Here is a 20,599-nt window from a genome sequence, read left to right on the forward strand (position 1 = left end):
TTTACCACCTGTTAAAAAATTTTAATTAAATTAATACGCGGAAACTACTTAACAGATTTGCATAAAATTTCGCACAGAGATAGCCTATGACCTACGTTGGAAAATAGGCTACTATTTTAAGAGTTGCCACCTATTAGAAAAGTTTAATTAAATTAATACGTAGAAATGACTGAACTAATTTGCATGAATTTTGCACACAGATAGCTTATGACCTAGATTGGAAAATAGGCTACTTTTTACGAATTGCCACCTGTTTGAAAATGAAATTTTGCTTACAGATGGTTTGTGACCTGGATTGAAAAATAGGCTACTTCCTTAACCGGTTTCCCGATCAGAACGAAATTTGGCACACTTACTACGGATTTCGCAAAGATGGTCTTAGACTGAAAGTAATTCCGATAACTCAAGGCCCCTCCCATACAAATTGGAATTTTCATATTACATACATATCTCTGGAAGCATTTGTGGGAGAGAACTGGAACTTGGTATAGAGATATGTATATGAAATCAATGTTGGCATTAATCGATTGATTTTTTAATCAATTTGTTAATTCGACTAAATTCAATCTGACTACAGTTAATCATGATTAGTTTTAATCTGACTAAACAGTTAGTCGTAACCGCGATTTAAAAAAAATAATTTTTAATCATTAACTCTTAATTTGATCAAGTAGATTTGGTGATTAATTAATTTATGCAGGATTTTTCCTGTGCACTCTAAGCAAGTTAATCCGGTATGGCTAAGTAGGGTTTCCTCATCAATCTGAGCAACTTGGTGTGCATTTTCATTAAGATCTATACCAACAAACGTTTTACAAACTAGGTTTGTAAAAGTTCCCAGTTTATGTATCACTAATAACAATAATTATAATTTTTTTATATTATGTGCTTTTTATAAGCGTAAAATACAGAATAATTACTATAACTGGTGTTTGGTTTCAAATTTGTACAAACTAGTAAACTTTATCAGATTTTATTTTTAATTGAATTAACGATTAACGATTAAAATTAAGTAATCGTAATTGCAACCAGCGATTAACGATTAAACAAAATTAATAATTAATCGTACAGTTGATTACAACTAATTAATTTTAATCGTCAAACGCGATTAACATTTTAATACCATACTCATGGAGAAAAATGAGAGTTATTGGAAAAGGTGGTGTAGCAACTCCCATGCAAATTGATTTTTCTATGCTGCATATCTCTGGAGGTGTTTATTGCTGAGGACTGAAACTTGGCCCCGAGATGTGTATACAAAAACGAAACGGGAACATGTTTTATACTGCATATCTCTAGAGGTGTTAATGGTAGAGTGCTGCGACTTGGTACTGGGGTATGTAAAATCAATTCTAAATTCATGGAAGAAGATTAGGGTTATAAGAAAAAGGGGCGTGACACTTCCTGTACAAATTTACTATTTCTTGCCACATATCCCTGGAAGTGTTTGTGGAAGAATACTGGAACTTGGTATGGAGATTGGCGCTTACACATACGTTAGTGTTTGGCCAAGCTTCTCCTCCGATTTGTGGCGTGCGCCTTGATGCTGTCACAAAAAGAGGGGGGGCCTACAGTTTTACGCCGACTCCGAACGGCGATTTTATTTTAATGAGAAGCTGTTTTTTATGGCAGAAATACACTCGGAGGTTTGCCATTGCCTGCCGAGGGGTGACCGCTGTTAAGAAAAACACCTTTTTTCTAAATTTTGTTTGCGATGTTGCTTTGGCCATGGGTTTTAGCGGTTTTTGCAAATTTTAAAGCTCAAGCACTTAACTTTTACACGAAATTTAAATGAATATTATTTGCGATGGATAGACGAAGATTTTACTTCAAAAATTTTTACTGTAGGATGATTTTTAACTTAGTTTGAAACGTTATCCTCCGAAAAATTAAGGATAATCGAGATATCTTTTGCATCTTTCCATAGAAGATTCTCATTTTTAGCTCAAATCATTTGGTTATGATGACAGGATGAGAATTTGAACAACAATATTTTGGGCAAGGACTTTTGGATTAAACCTGATCCAAGTCCACCGTGACGTTTTGAGGAATTACTCACAAAATTTTCACACTAGGACATTGCATTGTGAACAATGTTCTGCTAGTGTTAAGTGTTAAATTATATTATATGTGAAATGTTAAATAAACTTAGGGTTGCCAGATTTTTTATGCGCGAAATCAGTACGTTAGACTTTTCCATTCTAAAAAAATCAGTACTTTTCAGTACATTTTTATTCAAAGCAAAATTATGAATGTAAGTAACAGAAAATACTTTAAGACGACTGAGTTCTTGTTTTTAACAATATTTTGGTATATAAATAAAATATAAATATAAAATAAAAGTGTTTTTCATTTTTAAAACAAGTAAGAGCAGCGCTGTCTTCGGCTATGCCGAAGGCTTCATACCTTTCATGAACATCTGCAAATTTTACTTTGACAGATTACTGCTTTTGAATACATCTGCATACATCGATAGAGGAGTTACATACTTATATATGGAAGATATACTTTATATGGCACCAATCTAAGTGATTTTCACTGCTATGTGATCGGTATGTAAACCGGTAACACAATTTATTGGGTTTAGTTTCCTACATAAAGGAGATATATGGCAAAAACTGGTATCTGAACAATCAGTGCTATAGGAGATAAAGCTTATACAACATAGATTTTGATGATTTTCTCAGTAGACTTTGTATTATTATTTATAAAATATCTTACGAAATTTATCGGTTTTAGCTGGTTAGAAGTTTTACAGTAAAATCCCATATCTGAACAATCAGATGTATGGAAGATATATGTTGTAGTCATCCGATCCTTGTTATTTTCACTGTAAGTATTCTGTTAATAATGAGTGAAAATGGTGCGAAATTTCATGTTCCTAGCTGCATAAATGGAGAAGTTATGATAAAAGACCTCATATCTGAACAATCAGTTGTATGGGGTCTGCAGGTTATAGTGACCCGATCTTTGTTATTTTCACTGTAAGTCTTCTGTTGATAATGAGTGAAAACAGCGCGAAATTTCATGGTCCTAGCTACATAAATGGATGAATTATAACGAAAAATCTCATATCTGAACAATCAGTTGTATGGGAGCTATAGGTTATAGTTACCCGATCTTTTTAATTTTCACTGTAAATTTCTGTTGATAATTATTGAAAACAGTGCGGAATTTCATGTTCCTAGCTATATAAATGGAGGAGTTATAACGAAAAATTTTATATCTGAACAATCAGTTGTATGGGAGCTATAGGTTATAGTGGTCCGATTCTTCCGGTTCCGACAAATGATTAATACATTATAAAAATACATCCACCTACCAAATTTGATACGGATATCTCGAAAACTGAGAGACTAGATTGCATACAAACAGACGGACAGACGGACATGGCTAAATCAACTCAGCTCGACGTTCTGATCATATAAGTATACATTTTAATGGGTCTATCTCTTTTTGTTCTGGTACTTACAAACATCGGATCAAAGTTATAATACCATTTCATGCTCATGAAAGGTATAATGAGTGTACACATCATTATACACAGGAGCCAATAAATTTTTTATATTTATGTCATTTTTAAAGAGCAATAATGAGGTCATTCCCATTTTCAGTGTTTAAGTACTCAATGAATTCTAGATATTTCATTTTATAATTACTTTTAATTTGAAGTTCAATTTCAAAAATTTTTTACTAGAAGCCGGTTTGTCTCTTTGCGCCAGGAAACAAACTTTATACATACTTAATATCCTCTCAGTCGCTTCGTTCGAGTGTGGTATTGCAAAAAACAAAATGAAATATTTTTTCAAACTTTGAAAGAGTACCACTTTGTAAGGAATTCATCTATTTTTTCTCATGGCTTAAATAATTTTTTCAACTACGCAAAAACTTTGAAAGACTAAGAATTCGTTAAAAAGAGTATCTAAAAGCTTAAACAGATGGCAGCGTTGATCCGGACTAATCCGGATCAACTGCAGTTAATTCCAGTGTTGATCCGGATCAACGCTGCCGTCTGTTTATGTTTTAACTCTATGTTTTATATGAAAAAACGTTTTACAATTTCAGTAAATTGAGAAAAAAGAGAATGTTCAAATTTGTTGTTAATAAATTGAAACACATTTTCGAGATAACTAAAAACACTCGACAAAAAAATGTCAGCCTTCTTTTAATAATTTAAGCTCCATCATATTATCGCAACTGGTACGTAACGACCCGGCGATATGCCCATAAAGCGATTGATCTTTTTGTTGTATTAACTTCTTGAACATATCAAAAATTATCTAAAACATGTCGACTATAATTAAAGGATTTTCTTCTTACTTTTTACAGTACCGTTTAAGGAAGTTCCAACGTTATGTAAAAACCTTAAGAAAATTCCAAAGTATTTAGTTTGAACTGAAAATTCAGTACAAATCAGTACAAATTTTGAAAAATTAGGACATCAGCATACTGATTGAAGAAATTAATAAAATCAGTACAAGAGTTGAAAAATCAGTACTGTACTGATAAAATCAGTACGTCTGGCAACCGTAAATAAGCTGTATGTAATATGAAATTATTAAACTAAATAACCGCGTCTGTGCATAAGAAGAGGACGAAGTGGGAAGGCCATTCCTACAATTGGTGTTAGAGTGAGATACGAAACTACTCCAGAAATTGCGTGTAAATTATAGTTTTTGTGGAGAAGCGTGTGCGAAACAGCTAGGCGGCTTCAGCAAAGTCGGGTTGGGCAGAGGCAGAGCAGCGCTGACATTACGGTGCGCTAAAGTTGGCGTGAAAAAGCAAGCACGCGTACAGAAGCAGTTTTTCAACGGGGAAAAGCAGCGTGCTTAACAAACATTTTTGCGAAAAGCGCCGCACGCACACAATATTTAAAAGCAGCCACAATTTCAACAGGTCTGTTCGCAAGCGTGGAAAATCATAAAATTTTCAACACGCTAGCCAACGGGGAAAATAAATGCAACGGCAGTGGTATTGTGTTGCCCTAAAGACGGCGTGTTTTACCGCTTTACCGAGGTGGGCAGGAATTTGTGCTTGCGGTACAGTAAACCGCTAAGTGACCACGCCGTCGGCATCAACCGAAAAGCGGTAGTTCACAGCAATGAAGCGCTAGTTTAGAGCAGCGGAGCGCAAAGTCAGGGCAGCGAAGCGCGGGCTTAAAGCACCAGCGCGAGTTTACAACCGTCAGCGCAAGTTTAAAGCATCAGCGCGAGTTTAAAGCATCAGCGCGAGTTTAAAGCATCAGCGCGAGTTTAAAGCGTCGACGCGCTAGTTAAAAGCAGAAGCGCGAATTTAAAGCAGCGACGCACAAGTTCAGAATAGCGAAGGGGTATCTCAGAGTAGCGAAACGGTACGTCTAACGGCACCACTTGGCTTGACAAACATAAAGCCTATTACTGAAGGAAAGTGAGGGACAAATAAAGAAGTAATGAGTGGTCAAATAAAAACACGCAAAGATTTTTTGTATGAATAATGAGAAGAAAATAAAGTTACTCATACGCCACGTACATCTGAGTAACACGTTTTTCTGCTCTCGTGTAAACACATCGGGGTGCGGTAGGCTGTGTAGGTACGGTGATATATTACGGACTATGGTAAAAGTGAACCACGAGAGTGAGAGCGTGCATTCTGTTGCTACTTGGGAGCCATAATTGAAGTTTTGTCTGGTGGTAGGCATAGAGGAGGCACCAAAGGTAGAAGCTGATTTTCTTGAGTGCGGCAGCTACAGCAAAGACGAGCTGCAGCTGACAAGATGCAGGGAAGTTATTCACTTGTATGAACTTTTGAGACCTAGTGCAAGTGAAGAGTAGAAATAAATTGCTAATTCCCAACAAGGATGAAGCCAATACCGAATAAGAATGAAGAAGTTTTTGGATGATTGATTTTAAAGAGAAATTATAAGGTTTTGTTGAAAGCTAGATGAGTGATTCCCAAAGTGGTCCAGGTGGACCCCCAGGGGTCCACGGAAGACTCGACGGGGGTCCACGGTGACTTGAAAAAAATATGGGGGTCCATGAGTTGTAAATGGGGGTCCACGAAAATTTATCTGGCTTCGATGTAAAGAACAAAAATAGTTGCTTGATAGCCTCTTTAATTAACTATAATTTTTTGAGTGGTGACGCATTGCTGCACTTACCGTCACTTTGTGTGGGGAAGCCTTAAAGGCCACCTTCAGACTAAAAAGAACCGGATGCTGGTATGACAAAGCACCTGTGTCTTTTCAATGCTACAGGATAGTACGCCACAATTACCTTTGTTGAAGAGATTCTATAATGTTGAGTTCCCTGAGACTGAATGCTGGTTTGATTCCATCGCTGTGACCGGACTCACACATTGTCGAATCTTCACTGATGGCTCCAAAACTGACTCTGGGTCATGATCTGGGGTCTTTTTCGAGGTTAATGGAGATAAGCTTCACTTTTCTGTAGGGGAATATGCTTCGGTCTTGCAGGCTAAGGTAATTGCAAAACTCATGGCTATGGATAGGGTTGCCAACCGTACTATAATATATAGTATTGTACAATTTCTCCGGTCGGCGTACTATATACTATTGGAAAAAATATAGTACGCAAAAATAATATATTTCTTCAATCATAAATCTATATATATTTCAGTAATTTTCACGAAAAAATTGTACTAAAATGGTTGCCCTTTATTCTGAAATAACAACATTAAATGAAATATTCTTTAAAGTAAAAGGTCATTGTGAGTTTATAATCAAAAGAGGTTATAATCAAAAAAGGTAACATAACTGAGAAAGAATTAACAAATTTCCTTAAAATAATTTCATTTCCCATCAGTTAAAAATCGTTTTTACTTTTTCTTTTAAATAAAATACTACATTTATTTCAAGTGTACTATATTTTCTCAACTTTTTTTTTGAAAAAGTACTATGAATATCTAGAATATGTTGGCGAGCCTAGCCATGGACTACGTGGTGGAACATAGGTGGAGGGGAAGAGGTTACGTGACTGCAGTTACAACTAAGTAAGCTGCACTTAAGGCATTTCCCAGCCCTCTATTTAAGTACTTCCAAACTATGTTGTTCGGCAATGCAAGTCTCGACTAAAATATGATGGTGAACATAACGAGGTTGTTTTACTCTGGGTGCCAGGTCACTCTGGAGTACCTAGTTATGAGACATCTGATCATTTCGCCAGAGTTAGCTCAGGCCAAGCATTCCTCGGTCCGCAACCAGTTTTAGCACTCCCACCTTCGGCAATCGAAGCCACCATCAGAAACTCTGTAATGACTGAGAGGCATCGAGGGGATGCAGGTGGGCAAAACTCATGTAGCCTTCAATCTCACAAGGTCTATCTAATTTTTAGCTCTCACTGAGCAGACGACACTGCAGACAACTTGCTGGACTGCTGACTGGTTACTGCAAGTGGCACAAACACCTGACTGTGATAGGCGTAAATGACAAGTCCATTTGCCCATCTTGCCTTGAAGAAGATGAGACGGTGCAACACCTTTTGTGCTTCTTGCTTGCTCGGTTATTTGTCATCGATTTTTTTAAACTCGTTACTTTCTCTATTGTCAGTTACTGAACTTAAAGTTTGGCGTAAAAAGCTTAGCCGTTTTGATGTTTTAAGTTTTCTGTTTTAAAAATGTGATAAATATTTTTCGCCTCACTTTAAAACTGGGAGCGATAAAAATGAAAATGAAGCCATTAACACAAATAAGCTATATTACATATACTCCACGTGCAAAGTCAAGAGTGAGCCGAACATTTGATGAGTTTATGGTGAAGATAATGTAAATAACGCTAGCGCTCGCAGTGCTCTTAAAAAATATAACTCTTCCGAGCGAGAGAGTATTTTGATGTATTTACGAGCTCTATTTTTAAAAGCCTACAAGTGTGTAATCACATTATTTTTATAAACAGAACACAAGAAAATATTTTATTTTTATTTTGGCCACTCTGAGTTTAGTTTTTGAAGTCACCCGCGATGCAAATTTTCATTGTTCGATCTAATTTTCACATCGAATTTTTTACGAGCTTTGGGAATATTTAGAAATGTATCAGCAGGGGGTCCACCGAAACCAGTAAATTTTTGAAAGGGGTCTACGAGAAAAAAAAGCTTGGGAACCTCTGAGCTAGATGAAGGACCAGAAACGCCATGAAGCAAATGATGAAGAAAAGCGACAAAGGCTAAAATAGGGAAGTTCACCAAATTTGCAAAATTAAAATAGGAGTAGTGTTTTTCATTCGAGGCCGAATGAAACGCAGGATGGCCGAATGTGGGATTAGTTTACGGACAGTACCTACGATTCTAGGACTAATTGGCCATTAAGAGCTAGTAACATAGCCCTACTTAACGAATAGAGGAATATAATTGATCGAACTATTTAACGATAGACGATAGAGAAGAGAACGATACGAACAGAACAGACTGGACATTGCATTGTCAGCCGCCATCAAGCGCAGAACAATATTCTGCCAGAGTTAAGTGTTAAATTATATTATATGTGAAATGTTAAATAAACTGTATGTAACATTAAATTATTAAACTAAATAACCGCGTCTGTGTATAAGAAGAGGACGAAGTGGGAAGGCCATTCCTACAAATGTATGACAAAAACCTTCGGCAACTTTCCCTTACGTTGCGTGCGTGGTGAGCGGATCGGGAGGTGGCGCGGCTCCTCCCATACCCCATTTTAGAAAGGTCATCAGCAGCCGTTTACAAAAATGCAACTCCCGACTACCTTACAAAGATGGGAACAAATCTAAAGTTTCGGTAGTTTTGAGTAGATGAAGTCTTTGCTTGAGCCTTTCCATGTTGCCGGAGAAGAGGGGCTCGCCAAGGGTATATACCATTTCTTCTGTGTTACCGGATAAGAGGCCATATAGGAAAGCCACCCCAAAACTTTTGTAAATTGTTTATTGGCAAAAACGGTGTTAGTATATTCACCAAAAAACTTACAAATATGACTCCATAACGAGCCGTGTGTGAGGGCAATAAAAGTCCAGTTTGAATAATTTGTGCCTCTAAATGTTTACTGAGAAGAAGTGGATCCGTATGCCGTGATGTTCGCTCACTTCAACGATTACAACGAAATGATGTTTGAACAATATGCGACCAAGTATACATACAAGACTGATTGTGTATATTCTGCTTTACGTTCATAAGTTTGCTTTGAATAAAAGTGTACTGAGAAGTACTGATTTTTATAGCATGAAAAAACCTAAAGTACTGATTTCGCGCACGAAAAATCTGGCAACCCTATTTTTGTCCAATTTATGATTTAATTGTATAGTAGTTTTGAATTTCATTTATCGATTATTAATCGATTAATTTTAAAATAATCGTAAACATATTCTCAAGAAAAATGAATTCTGTAGTTGTCTAAAATCCATCCATCGAACACTGAAGTTCTTGGGAACTTAAATTATGTACGCAGATGATCTTATGAGAACGGGTAGCATGTCGTCACTAGAATCAGTAGAAAATGAGTTTGATCTTTGGGCTCCTCATAAATCTCTTTTACACAACCGAAGGCGAAAAGATGATGATTTGGGTCCCCCGAAAGATGAAATGCGTTTTTATTTAAATTGTCAATTGTCAACTGTTTACCCAAAACCTTACGGACATTCGAAAAAATATTGTCATTTAGTTGGTAGCTTGGTGCCTGCTGAGCGCCTTTTTTCAAAAGCTGGTGCTACAGCCGCGGTTGCCACTTACCTCTTATCTTGTATACCGAAAACTGTATCAGAATGTAAAAATGTACCAAAATATGTTTTATGTAGAAATTTGATTAATCACGCATTTTACAAACACACATTGGTGAGATAGTTAATAAACCAATTCTTCGGGTGTTGTTTGTACTATTTTATAATGCTGGAACATGCCTTCCTTAACAAAAATTCTATGTTTTTTATATGTTTATCTATAGTTTTTTATTTAAAACTTAGTTGAACACGCGATCTATGTATATAGAACTATTTTCCTTGGAGCACTTGTAAAATTAAAAGTTTTAGATGGTGTCATATCCCAGATTCTGGACGGAGACGATAATCGCTCCTGGACATATAAGAGCCTTAAACCTATGAACGTGGGAAATCGCATAATAAGTATATTCCATGACCTGTGAAAGTGCTCTGGCCTTCCGGACTAAAATTCATAAGTCGTTCCGTGATTCATTTAGGGGGAGTTATAGGTTTCTAGATTGCGCACTTTAGATCTAGGTGTGCGATATGATTAGTTAATCGATTATTTTATTTTTTTGCCATCCCTAGCCACAACTTTGACAAAAAAAATGAGTCGTCGCAAAGAATATTGCGTTCACCTATTTATAGAGCATTAAAACAACTTAACTTTGATTTATTTTGGAACGAATTTCCGTCATCTGTTGTCAAGCTTAATTTGCAGACAAATAAGGCATACCTATGAGACCAATCATAAACCACAGATCGGCCCCAAGTTACAAACTATCAAAATATTTAAAAACTATACTAAAGGATAACCTTGGATTGCCCAATAAGTACACAATATCTAGTACAAAGGAATTGATTGAAAAAATAAGACTCAGCATTCACGATGGATACTAAACTGGTATCATTCGACATAAGAGATATATACCCATCGATACCAATAACGGAATCAATAGATATCCTATTCAAAATATACTTCTGCTTTATTGGCGCTGTAACCGCCTAAGCGATTTTGGACAAGTCCAAAACAGCACGCCAGTCATTTCACTTCTGTGCTAACTGACGCCAATTGGAAATGTCAAGTGAAGCCTAGTCCTTCTCCACCTGGTCTTTCCAACGCAGAGGAGGCCTTCCTCTTCCTCTGTTACCAGCATCGCGGCCCGCGTTGAATACTTTCAGAGCAGGAGCGTTTCTGTCCATTCGAACGACATGGCCAGGCCAGCGGAGCCGCTGTATTTTAATTCGCTGCACTATGTATATATCGTTGTAAAGCTCATACAGCTCATCGTTAAATCGTCTGCGGTATTCGCCATCGCCACCGCGTAAAGGTCCGTAAATCTTTCGCAGAATCTTTCTCTCGAAAACTGCAAGAGCCGCTTCATCAGATGTTTTCATTGTCCATGCCTCCACGCCATACACCAGCACGGGCATGCTGAGTGACTTATAGAGTGTGATCTTTGTACGACGAGAGAGGACTTTACTTCTCAATTGCCTAATCAGTCCAAAGTAGCACTTGCTGGAAAGAGTGATTCTCCGTTGGATTTCAAGGCTGACATTAATATTGGTGTTAATGCTGGTTCCCAAATAAACGAAGTCGTCTACTTTTTCAAACTTGTAACTGTTAACAGTGACGTAGGTGCCAATACGTGTATGCTTTGACTGTTTACGTGATAATAGGAGATACTTCGAGGACAAAACGAAGTATCCTATAGAGAAATAGAGAAATCGCCGTGGAGATAACTAACACACTCAGAACGACGTTGCGTCAAAACTACTTAAAATTTAATAATAACATATAGATACATGCAAACAAACGGGCTAGGCATGGGCAACCCCACATCGGCGATCCTTATGGAGGTATTCATGCAGAGTTTGGAAGAAAGGTACATGGAGTATCTTACGTCACAACTAGAAGCGACGTTCTACGCTAGATACGTTGATGACTTCATATGTCTTATAACAAAGAAAAATGAAGAACAGATATTGGAATACCTCAACAATCAGCACAGCAACATAAAGTTCACAATGGAACAAGAAATGGAAGGAAAGCTAAATTACTTAGATCTGACGATGAAAATAAATAAAAACACCAGTGGTCTGCAATATGAAATTTTCAGGAAGCCCACAGCCACAGATACAATAATACATAATACTTCGAACGACCCTCATCAACATAAAAAAGCCGCCTTTAGATAGATGATCAATAGAATTGAATACCACTAACAAAAGAAGGATACGAAAACGAACTGAACGCAATATACTGAAAAGTCAACATACAAACTAGCAAAGCTGTTCCAGAAACACAACCTTCGCACATCATTTAGAACAAATAACAACGTAGGACGGATACTACGGAACACCACAAATCAAGAAGACCCATTGTATAAACAAGGAGTGTATAAACTAACCTGCAAATGCCAGCGTAGTTATATAGGTCCAACAGGACGTAAAATAAAAACAAGATTTCGCGAACATATAAGAGACTATAACAAAAAGACACAGAAACCGAGTGCAATACCAGAGTCAAATTTTGCTAACCACATGTTTAACAACAAATGTTCACCAACGCAAATAAGAAAGCAGCGAAACAACTGCATGTACAACATAAAGGCCAACGACTAAACGTACTAGAAGTACAACAATTGACTAAGGGCCGGTTACTCAATGTCTGGTTAAGACTAATCTCCGGTTAAACATAATTATCGACATTAAGGCTGTTCAATATCCTGTTAACACAAACCGGAGGTAAAATGTCGATAATGACGTTTAACTGGGAGGTACTGATAACCACCCTAAGGGTTGTTTTCGCCATCTGTGATTAACACTAACCTCCAGTTATGATGATGGTTGCACGGATAAAATAATAAGTGTTTACAATAATATATGTGTGGTTGACTGTGCATCTCAGAAACTAAATTATTTCTTTACACCGTCAGATTAAGAAAACCCCTCCAGGTAATCGTCAGATTACTTATGGAACAGCATGACCAAGGCATCGCGATGAACCTTCTGTATGAAAATCTGACGCGCTTGAGTAAATCCATATGGCGTTTTCTGCATCTTCAAGAAGACGCCACGAGCTTGCTTCACATCTGAGTAGCAAGATTATTGAATGGGAGGTTCATTCGGGCCCATTTAACATCCCTTGTGAATATCTGACTCGCTCGAGTAAATTTTTTTGTCACCCTGTTTTAACCTTTCCGTATGCCCACCCCACCATGCAAACTGGCAGATTAGCGTATCTCCGTCATCAGAAACACGTTTGATTTATTCACTATAGGGATGCAAGTAAAAAAATGCATCGATGTTGTTTTCCATTTGGAGCATCTTTATATATATCGTATAAAAACATCGATATTTTTGGTGCATCGAATGAAAATATCAACAGTTTCCTTCAATTAAAAATATACAACAAGAAAATGAAACAATAGGAGCTTCGATAAATGTTTAAGTATTAACTTACAGTGATATATATTTACTGATTTAAATACTTAAATACAAATCCCAGTTTTTTTTTCTTTTGAGAAGTTTTGGAAAAAATTGTTCGGAAGGTGCTGAAATGGCGACAATAAGCATAGTAAAATAATATAAAGCGTGCCAGCTAGCATTGAGATTCTATTTCGGTAGACTTATTTGGTAATTTATTATCATAATTTTTACATTCACTTGACACCCTTTTGGGTGAGAGTTTTTTGATTTGAAAAAAAATAAAAAAAAAGAACATGTCAAGAAATTCTTGCCGCTTCACATAAGGACAAAGTGACTAATTACGACGACAAAAATAGAAAAACAAAAGTCTTTAAATCTTATCAAATATACTCTTCTAATACTCCTTATAAACCGGTCCACAATGTAACTCACAAATTTTGACTTTTAACGCAACGCAGCAGCTTAAGCAGAAGCGCAAAGTTTAGTTTTCTATCGTGCGTCGAATTACATAATTACAATTAAAATAATTGCGCTTGTCATTTTATTCTTAACTAGAGTGCCAGTTACTGTCGAAATTCGACAGTTTTTCTAGTTTTAGAAGCCTTGGAGAGGTTTTCTAACTTAACACGTAGCAAAACTTGTACGGTACAAAAAACTAACCGGAAAATCTTCTGCTAAAACGTAACTAATTTTTTTTTTTTATCTGAGAAGGTCTTTGGAGGACTTCGGCAGGACTTGGAATTGTCCCGATACATTCAAGTTTATCAATAAATTTCAATGATTTGATACATATCGATAGTTCGATGAATATCAAGAACACTAAAATTCGATAGCTCAACAAAATTCGTTAACTGTGAAATTCGATGGCTCGATAAATTTCGATAACTCAAAAATGTAGAAACTTTGGATACCTTTATAAATTTTTATTTTTGACATCTCCACATTTTTCGAAAACTATCTAAACATTTTGATAACTCGTTACACTCTGTTAAGACGATTAAATTCGATAAGCAGTGATAAATCGATAAGCTTATATTACCTTGAAATTTCGATAAATCGATATATTTTGAAAATTCCATAAACTTCGCTTCGTTGAACCAACCAATTTCAGTAGATCAATAATTATCGATAACTCTGTAAGTTGAAAGAACTCTATGCATTACGACACCTCGATAAATTTCGTTAAGTCTATAAATAATGACAATTAAATAAATATCGATAACTTGATACATTTCTTTAACTTGACAAATTTCGTTAATTTCACAAATTTGTATAGCTCGATAACTATCCGAGATTTGGACAACTAAGCTTCTGTGTCTATAAATTTCGACAACTCAGTAAACATTGATCAGTTCGAATAATTCGATACGTTGCGATAACTTAATAAGCATGGATAAATTTCGATAATTATAAACTTCGATTATTCGATAAATTTCAGCAACCTTTATGGCTGATTTTATTTCGATTCCTATCGGAAAATTTCAACTCTGTTAACCTAATTCTTATGTGTTTCTCATTGTCTGTTTGTTGTGTTTTCGTCTTTATCTTCACTTTTGCCTTTTTTGTCTTCATCGTTATCACTTGTTTCTTCATCTTCATATTTATCTTTATTTCAAAGTTTAATTTCAAATACGAAGTAAAACAAAATGCGAAACAGCTTAAATTGAACAGGTTGCAAAAACAACCATACACAAATATGGAAATTTTTAAACGACGATTTTCAACCACTTTCGAAACTATAATTCTCTCCTCATCTACAGAAAATTACCTTTCCAACGGTTTTTTTGGTTTTCAAATCGGTAAATTTACCTTGGTCTTCATCTTTGTTTTTATCTTTCACATCTTTTCTTATATCCTTTTCTTTTTCTATTCACGAGGTGCGATGACGTAATAAGATGTGACGTGATTTTATGTGATGTGATAGGATGTCATGTCATGTGTTGTCATATCCTCTGATGTCATGTCATATGATGTCATACCATAAGATGTCATACCATATGATGTCATATCATGTGATGCCACGTCATGTAATGCCATGTCATGTCATACGATGTCATATCATGTGATGTCAAGTCATGTGATGTCATGCCATATAATGTGATGTCATATCATATGACGTCATGTCACGTGATATCGTGTGATGTGATATCATATTATGTGATGTAATATCATATGATGTCTCTTCATATCATGTTATATATTGTGATGTGATGTCATGTAATGTGTTCACATTCCATGTTTCGATTATTACATCGATAACCCTGTTGATAACTGTGTCGATAAAAATACCGATAACAATATCCATAAACATATAGAAAAATACAACGATTGCAAAATCGATTAATTCATCGATAAAATATAACAATCATCAGTATCGATTATTGTACATATCGATAACAACATAAATTACTAAATCGATAACAAAATAAATTATTTAATCGATTATTATACCGATAACAATATCCATTATTGTATCGATAACAATATCGATTTTTATATTGATTATTACATCGATTACAATAGCGGTTATTTGATCAATAACAGTATCGATAACAACATAGATTATTTTATCGATAGCAATATCGATAAAAATATCGAGTTTTATATCGATAACAATATCGATCTTCATCCTCATCCTTTTCTTCATATATATCTTTATTTTTGCATATTCCTCTTCACCTTTACCTTAAAGTGTTTAAATTTACCTCTTTGTTTTTGTTTTTATTCTCAAACCGCTAAACCGCTGAGAACCATTTCCATGTGCATTATTCCCCTTGAATTCGACAATTTACTCCCAACCAACCAACTGCCGCTAAAGAAGTTTCACTTCATAAATTCAAGAAATGTTCTTACCCTTTCAGTTACCCTAATTCTTATGTATCTGTCATTGTCTCCATTTTCGTCTTTATCTTCACTTCTGCCTTCTTTTTTTTGACTTCATCGTTATCATTTATTTCTTCATCTTCATATTTATCTTTATTTCAAAGCTTAATTTCAAATGTGTAGTGAAACAACAGGCGAAACGTGTCAAATGGAACATGTTGCAGCAACATCTATACACAATTCGAAAATGTTTAAACGACGGTTTTGGCCGTAATTTTCAACCAGTTGTGAAACCATAAAAACTCTGCTCATCTACGGAAAAATGCCTTTCCAACGGTGTTCTTGGTTTTGAAATCGGTTCGGTAGAATCGCCAAACGAACGGAGACTAAATTTATGCTAGCGTATTAATATATAGATAACAACTAATAGTTTTGTCAACATGGAAATTGAGGCGTGAGGTGCGTACTTTATTTTGTGATTTTTGTTAATAATATAGTTGTTTGTAAAATGGGTATAATTCTTATTTTATAAATTGAACTCGTCCCCCCTTTTCCACCTTCATTAAATAGAGCATATTTTTCTTAAGTTGTTTATATGTATTTGACAGATTTCAATGAAATTTGGATAGGTTTTCGTTGTCAATGATTTCGAAATTGATATCAAATTTTCAAAATTCAAAATGGCGGATACAATATGGTGGAAGATATCTCAAAAATGTATTGATTGTTATGAAGCTTGGTATCCAGAGATTTTCGTCGTCACTAGTTTCGAAATTGATATCAAATTTTCAAAAATCAAAATGGCGGATCCAGTATGGCGGACCGCTTTTTTTAATTATAAGTTTCATAGGTATTCAGAGATCTTCGTTATCTTTGATTACGAAATTGAAATTAAATTTTCGAAATCCAAAATGGGTTGAAATGGTGCTAAAGGTAATACATTGCGTTAAAAGTAAAACGCCTATTGTTCGGGACGCCATATTTGATCCGCCATTTTGAATTTTTGAAAACATAATATCAATTTCGAAACCGGTGACGACGAAAATCTCTGGATACCAAGCTTCATAACAATCTATACATTTTTGAAGAAATATTCCGCCATATTCGATCCGCCAATCTCATTTTTTTAAATTAAAAATCAATTTCGAAATCAGTGACGACGAAAAGCTCTGGATACTAAGCTTAATAACAATCTATAAATTTTTTAATAAATCGTCCGCCATACTGGATTCGCCATTTTGAGTTTTAGAAATTTAATTTAATCTTCGAATTCAGTGACGACGAAAATCCTATGTGATGAAAATCCCTAAATACCAAATTTCATTGAAATCTGTCAAATTCATATAGAGTAAACATTTTTGTCGTCCTATATTGTCGATTCGTCTCTATGTGCGCTTGTGCAAAAGCACACATAACGTTGCAGTACTGAAGTTTTCAATCCCTCAAGATAAAGCGTACATCACTTTATATTATTTCACTATGTTTATAAGCTATGTGAAGCACTTTTGAGAATCGCTGTTTAAAATCTGCCCAAATTTCCAAAGGGTTTTATAGTATCAATATCATGTAAATTAATATCATTTTGTACATGGTTGTTTGACAATAAACGTTTCTACTTTTAAATTAGCAATTTATTAGTGCAAATAACTCATACCTTTTGCATAATATTAATAGAATATATGTTCTAATAGTGCATAAATAGTTAGATTTTCACATTTAGAATAGTTACTAGAGCAAAGAGTTTGGAAGCATACAAAATAATTTTAATATGTACAGTGTACATTGCACGCAAAAATAGATGCATCGAAAAAAATCCATCGAACAGCAAACATCGATGTTTCCGATGCATCGATATTTGTTCTGCATCCCTAATTCACTATCCATATCTGACGCATTCGAGTAAATCCATGTAACTGTTTTTTTTTTTACAACCACCGCTGGAAGGAGAAACCGCTCATGACTTTTTTCTCCCCATCATATAATCTTCAAAATCGAATAGGTAAAAATGACGCTCGAGTAAATCCCAATTAAGCATCGTGGGCTCCCCTACCATTAAGCAGTCTTAGTTTTTCATTCATGTGTGTAGCACTTGCTGTGTGCAATCACTAGAGCTCGGACTTTTATGCAAACTGAATATGCAAAATGTATGTAAACTATATGCAAGAAATATTTTTATTAAAAAATTGTAAAAAAATACATAGTTAGATATGCTAAAAAAAGATCAGTATACAACAATTTAAATAACACCTAGGAAACAAGACCGAAGTCGTTTTCACTAGTGTTCATGTTATTAAGATTTCAGAGAAAATTAAACAAGTTTTGTTAAATGCATAGCTTCAAATTTATTAACAACTTGTATTTAGTTAACCCTTTAAACTACTTTAGTAGTATCTGTGGGAAATCATCCGCATTTGCGGCCTCAACCATTGCCAAAGTCTCCTACGTCATAGACCAGGAGCGCATCCTGGAGGAGAGTAGGAAGAAAAAGAAATGGTGTGGCATTGCCCAATTCCGATCATCCAGACAGACCTCTGGCGCCACGAAACGCTTGCCTCAAACCAAGGGTAGAAGCGATGCAAGGGTCGGTCGAGGCAGAACTGCCCCGCTATTCCCTCGAAGCAACTACGTCTGGAGGTCTGGGTCCCGGGCAACTTAATGTGAGCTCGTAAAAGGTCCTCTGCTCATTGCCGTAATGGGGAGGGCGGGTAAGGCTCGGCAGATGACTACTGCGGAAATTAAACACTGATCCGGGCCGTCAATGCCTCCGGTACTGTAGCCTCTGCTCGTTCATAAGAGAGGGATGGGACCATTGTGGTGAAATACCTCTCCCAAACTAACTGGGATTGGTTCAAAGCTATGGAGTAAAGAATACCGCTCACAAGGGGAACAGACTTCACTGTTGTGCCAATTACGAATGAGAGATAAAATTATGAATGGGAGAGCGGATTACGTGCCGTTGGAAACGTAGTATAATTCGCTCTGCGAAGCGGGCTGCAGCGGGATTGAAATCTTGGATCAAACGGCTACGCTGGTAAAAGTTCTGAAGAAAGGCCAAACCACAAAGCTGCGTTCACTCAAGAGTCCTGATGGCTTTTTAACTGAGAACTCTCTGTTCTTCAAGAGACTCAATTTGGTGGAAATCAGGTGATGGTTTCGCCTTCCTCTCCCTCGACTGGTGGGGGAGGGTATACGAGAACCACAGTGTCAATGTACAACTGGTTTGTTGCCAGAAATGTGGCTAATGAAGATGCCCTAAGATATGCTATTTAGTCTTTTTACAATCTCAAATCGCCCGGTCCGGATGGCATCCTACCTATTGTACTTAAGGAAGGTGTTGAGCCTTAGTTGGCGAACTTGCAAAAGATTTTCACAGCATCGCTTGCACTTGCCTACATACCACAATAAATTAGATTTGTTCTATGCTGGCGTAGCTGGTCATCACTATTGAGGCAGAATGAGGTCAGTATGTCACGTTCGGAGTTAACAAGAGCTGCCATCAAAGTGACATGCTTATACTAATTTATTTATAGGAAATATGCAATTATATACAAAAATATGCAAAATATATAAAAAAAATATGAAAATATACAAATATGCAAACATACAAAATATGTGAAAATATGCAAAACATAATAGGTCCAAATTAACTCACTTCCTCCTACAATGAGTTTCTACCCAGGTCCGGACTTTCTGTTGTGTTAAACAAAAATAATCACTTGCATAAATATCCGAGCTCTATCAATCACTTTTTTTTAATGATTGTAAATTTAGAAAATACAATCCCCACTGCCGAACAAGAGAAAAGTGACTAAACTTGTAAATATTTCATGATTTAAAATAAATTCACAGTTACACAGCTCCGCTTCTTTCTTATATACTGTGTATGTATGTATATAGTAGTATAAAGTATATACTTGTAAATTTATTTCATTTGATTTTCTTTCCAATTTCTGCATATTCATTAAGATTCTATTATTTTTCTACAGGAGCTTCGTCTCTTCAAATGTCGCAGTTGTCAATTGAAGAAAATCAATCCACAATTGTATAACTTATTGCCCATGCTTAATGAATTGGATTTGGGTCGCAATGAGGTAAGCAAAGCAGTTTAAGAGTGGAGACTGACTCAGCCACCAGTTTTGTTGAAAGAGTTTGTAGCTTCTATAAAAAATCATTGGTTGTTTATTTGTTTCGCTTTAATTTAGTGAAATTTTCTTTTTTTTATTTTGGCAAACAAATACTCAAAGTAAAATATTGTCTAATACATACTTTCATTACACTTTTCCTATACTTTCAGTTCAAATTCCTCGACAAAGATGAATTTCGCGACGTCAAACACCTCAATAAAGTCCTACTTGATGGCAATCAACTGTCAGTTGTTGTTGACGAGCTGTTTCGCAATCAAAAAAGTCTGCAGCGCTTGGGTAAGACTTTGCTTCTTACAGCCCTATTCTAACGCAATTATGTACAAAAATCTTCGCATCACTGTTATGATTTATACCTACGGTGACCATAAATATGGATTCAAAATGAAGGACAATTTTTCAAAAATATGCCTACATATATTTACGTAGTATAAAAATATCAAAAGAGTATTTATGATTCTAAATTCTTAATAGATTTTAAACTTAAAAAATGAATCACGTTTTCTTCATCGCTATTAATTTGTTTTTACATGAATATTTATAAAAGTAT

At 35.7% G+C, this 20,599-nt stretch overlaps 1 protein-coding gene across 1 annotated transcript; it reads left to right on the top strand.

Moving 5' to 3' along the window:
* The first annotated feature begins 18,480 nt into the window (after positions 1-18,480).
* Positions 18,481-20,360, top strand: LOC118749738. Its single transcript, XM_036484515.1, has 3 exons — positions 18,481-18,564; positions 19,894-19,998; positions 20,202-20,360. The coding sequence occupies exons 1-3, from the start codon at positions 18,481-18,483 to the stop codon at positions 20,358-20,360; spliced, it is 348 nt and encodes a 115-aa protein (XP_036340408.1).
* Positions 20,361-20,599: the final 239 nt, after the last annotated feature.

Source organism: Rhagoletis pomonella, unplaced genomic scaffold (assembly GCF_013731165.1).
Source record: "Rhagoletis pomonella isolate Grant_MI unplaced genomic scaffold, Rhpom_1.0 Rhpom_scaffold_00038, whole genome shotgun sequence".
NCBI lineage: Eukaryota > Metazoa > Arthropoda > Insecta > Diptera > Tephritidae > Rhagoletis > Rhagoletis pomonella.

Excerpts from the sequence above, each read along its gene's own strand:
- LOC118749738 (XM_036484515.1), top strand. The coding sequence starts at position 18,481 with ATGCAAGGGTCGGTCGAGGCAGAACTGCCCCGCTATTCCCTCGAAGCA. Across the intron at positions 18,565-19,893 it reads TGGGTCCCGGGCAACTTAAT|GAGCTTCGTCTCTTCAAATG; the intron begins GTGAGCTCGTAA and ends ATTTTTCTACAG. Across the intron at positions 19,999-20,201 it reads TGGATTTGGGTCGCAATGAG|TTCAAATTCCTCGACAAAGA; the intron begins GTAAGCAAAGCA and ends CTATACTTTCAG.